Raw genomic sequence first — 3,692 nt, 5'->3', positions numbered from 1 at the left:
TATGGGGATATATTTCAAAAAATTGCAAGTTTAGAAGAGGTGGTAATTGTTCATGAGGCTGAATTTGAAAGAAACCCTACACTTCAAAGCAGACAAAGGTTACAGAAGGAGCAAGCTGATCTAATTAGATATTTAACTATTGAAGAGGAGTTTTGGAAGCAGAAGGCTGGCATGAATTGGTTCCAGGATGGTGATAGGAATACAAAGTTTTTCCATGCACAGGTTAATGGTAGGAGAAAGAGACTACAATTAAACAGAATTAAAGACGCAGATGGTAACTGGTTGGAGGACAATGCAGACATGGCAGATGAGGCAGTAAGATTCTTTCAAAATCAGTTTCATGAGAATACAATTCCTACAAACTTCAGGATTCTGGAGTATGTGCCTACTCTAGTAGACAGTGTACAGAACTCTAAGTTGATTCAGCAGCCTACAGAGGAGGAGATCAAATATGCAGTTATGGGGTTAAGTGGTGAGAGTGCAGGGGGTCCTGATGGTTTTACAGGTGCTTTTTATCAGTCATGTTGGGAAATAATTAGGAATGAGGTTGTGGCTATGGTGCAGGCCTTCTTCAATGGACATGAATTACCTAGGTATATTACACATACAAATCTGGTGTTACTACCAAAGAAGAAACAGGTGGAAACTTTTTCAGATATGAGACCAATCAGTCTCAGTAATTTTGTTAATAAAGTTTTTTCAAGAGTAATTCATGAAAGGTTAGTGGAGATGCTACCAAACTTGATCTCTGAAGAACAGGCTGGTTTTGTAAAAGGGAGAAGCATAGTGGAGAATATACTATTAACTCAAGAGATAGTGACTGATATTAGACTAAGAACCAAAGCAGGACCTAATGTTGTATTGAAGCTGGATATGATGAAGGCTTATGATAAACTCTCCTGGTTATTTCTATCAAAGGTCTTAAGAAGAATGGGGTTTGGTGAAAGGTTCATTGGTTTGATTTTTGGAATTGTATCTAACAATTGGTATTCAGTACTAATCAATGGGCAGCCTAATGGTTTTTTCAAATCTACTAGAGGTGTGAAGCAGGGTGATCCTTTATCACCTACTCTGTTTATATTAGCTGCAGAAGCTATGTCAAGGGGTTTGAATGCACTACACAGTAACAGGCAATTTAAGAGCTTTGGAATGCCTAAATGGAGCCCTAAGATCAATCATCTAGCATATGCTGATGATACAATCATTTTCACTTCATCTGATTCTAACTCTTTGAGGCTCATTATGAATGTACTTAATGACTATGAAGCTGCATCTGGACAGCTAATTAATAAGAACAAGTCAGCCATATATATGCATGAATCAGCTGAGGCAGAAGTGGTTGATAAGGTGCAAAGGCTTACAGGAATTCCTAAACAAGAGTTTCCATTTACATACCTTGGATGTCCAATTTTTTATCTAAGAAGAAGGATGAATTACTATAAGGACATCATTACTAAGGTCATGGACAGGCTACAGAATTGGAAAGGTAAGCTATTGTCTATAGGGGGAAGGGCAGTGTTGATTACAAGTGTGCTTCAAAGCATGCCTATACACTTGTTGTCTGCAGTAAACCCTCCAACATATGTGCTTAACAGGCTTCATAAGATCTTTGCACAGTTTTTTTGGAGCAATACAGTAGGTGTTTCAAGTAGGCACTGGGCTTCTTGGAACACCTTATGTTTACCATGTGAAGAAGGGGGTGTTGGATTCAGGTCACTACATGATATCTCTACTGCATTATTTTGTAAGCTTTGGTGGAATTTCAGAACAAAACCAAGCTTGTGGAGCTCATTCATGAGCCAAAAATACTGTAAAAAGCTTAATCCTATGGTGGTACCTTGGAGAGATGGCTCACATGTTTGGAGGAAAATGTTAGGGTGCAGAGATCTAATTGAACATCAGATTTTATGGCAACCTAAGATGGGATCAGCTTTATTTTGGTTTGAGAATTGGACAGGATTGGGTGCTTTGTATTTTGTCACTCCACCAGATTTTATATGTGATGAATCCATTCAAAACATATATGATGTGGTAATGCATGGACACTGGAATGAAGAGGTAATCAGAAGGATACTACCAGAAGACTTAGCAGATCATATTTTGCAGAATTTGAAACCTCCAACATTGGACAATGAGATTGATAAGCCAGTATGGATGCTAGAAACCAAAGGGGAATTTTCAGTAAAATCAGCCTGGGAGTATGTGAGAAGAAGAAGTCACCCTTGTAATGCTTATAAAAAGATTTGGGTGAAAGGTCTCCCCTTTAAGATTTCATTTTTTATGTGGAAGCTATGGAGAAACAAATTACCTCTGGATGATTTCTTTAGAAGGATAGGATACCTTATGGCCTCAAAATGTTGGTGTTGTGCTGAACCTAAAGAAGAAACAGTGCAGCATCTGTTTTATTCATCAAAACCAGCTGCAACTGTTTGGAAATACTTTTTGGGAAGTGCAGGGATAGTTACAGAAGGGATTTCATTGCATCAAGCTGTGATTAAATGTTGGACTGCTGATGTAGTTCCAAGGCTACAACCTATTTTGCAAGCTCTCCCATCTGTGATTGTTTGGGAACTATGGAAGAGGAGGAATAGTTTCAAATATGGGGAAGCTGTTACAGTCAGTAGAGTCATATACCAGATTTCTTCTACTATGCAGTTTTTAGTTAAAGTTAGGATGCCTGGGATCCAGAATATTCCACATAAATGGCTTGATTTACTTAGAATGATGGCGAATTACACACCATTGTTGCAATATTCTAGGGTGCTATGGGAATTTCCTACTGAAGGATGGATAAAAGTTAATACTGATGGAGCTTCAAGAGGTAATCCTGGCAACAGTGCTATTGGTTATGTATTGAGAAATGAAGAGGGGGATATCATATATGCTTGTGGTAAGAGAATAAGGGAATGTACAAACACATATGCAGAAGCAATGGCAATGTTGGAAGCAATGAGATATTGTGTTCAAAATGACTATGTGTTGCTTGAAATAAACACAGACTCAATGCTGCTAAAGAAGGTGGTAGAGGGGGAGTGGTCCATTCCATGGAGTGTTGCAGCAGAAGTTGAAGAAATAAAAGAATGGATGAACAGGAGTAATGTCATTATGTCTCATACATATAGGGAAGCAAATAGATTAGCTGATCATCTAGCTAATTATGCTTTGGATTATGGGGATATTGAGGCATACAATTTTTGGGAATTGGATACTCAAGGAAGGAGAATTGTGAATGATGATAAGTCAAGATGTCCATACATAAGAGTAAAAGTTGCAGGAAAGTAGAAGGAGGAGGGACAACAAGGTGGAGAGCTGGTAGGGCAGCACCTGGAGTTAAGAATCTAGACTGTTATACTCAAATCAGATATGAGGAGAGTATAACAGTCTATGTGCATGAAAGTCTTAAGGGGACAGGAGTCAAGAATCAACTATGTGGTCAAATTCTTTTGAAGAAGACCACAGAAAAGTCTTTTTTAACTAACATTGTTTGTTGTTTTGCGGGAACAGGTTTTATACTCATGTTGCATACACTGGTAAGTCATTTATGGGTGGTATTAGCATTTGATGCTCATTCCCAAGATGAAATATCAATGTATAACAACATGAGTGGATGGAGGATCAACAAAGGAAACACTAACTACTGGAACAAGGCAGTCAAGAACCTGCTCAAACTAAATATTCATGCAAAATCTACA

At 38.2% G+C, this 3,692-nt stretch overlaps 1 protein-coding gene across 1 annotated transcript in view; it reads left to right on the top strand.

The window, feature by feature from the left end:
* LOC109219805 overlaps positions 1 to 3,282 on the top strand; it is a gene marked incomplete at its 5' end in the record, with an annotated part of 43,559 nt that extends 40,277 nt beyond the window's left edge. The window contains one exon of the mRNA XM_019384278.1: positions 30 to 3,282. Coding sequence (XP_019239823.1) covers positions 30 to 3,282 — 3,253 coding nt within the window. The remainder of the gene's footprint in view (positions 1 to 29) is intronic.
* Between the last annotated feature and the right edge of the window lie 410 nt (positions 3,283 to 3,692).

This window comes from Nicotiana attenuata, unplaced genomic scaffold (assembly GCF_001879085.1).
Source record: "Nicotiana attenuata strain UT unplaced genomic scaffold, NIATTr2, whole genome shotgun sequence".
NCBI classification, from domain to species: Eukaryota; Viridiplantae; Streptophyta; class Magnoliopsida; order Solanales; family Solanaceae; genus Nicotiana; species Nicotiana attenuata.
The sequence above is the reverse complement of the archived record's forward strand: the minus strand, read 5'-3'. Positions and strand labels throughout refer to the sequence as shown.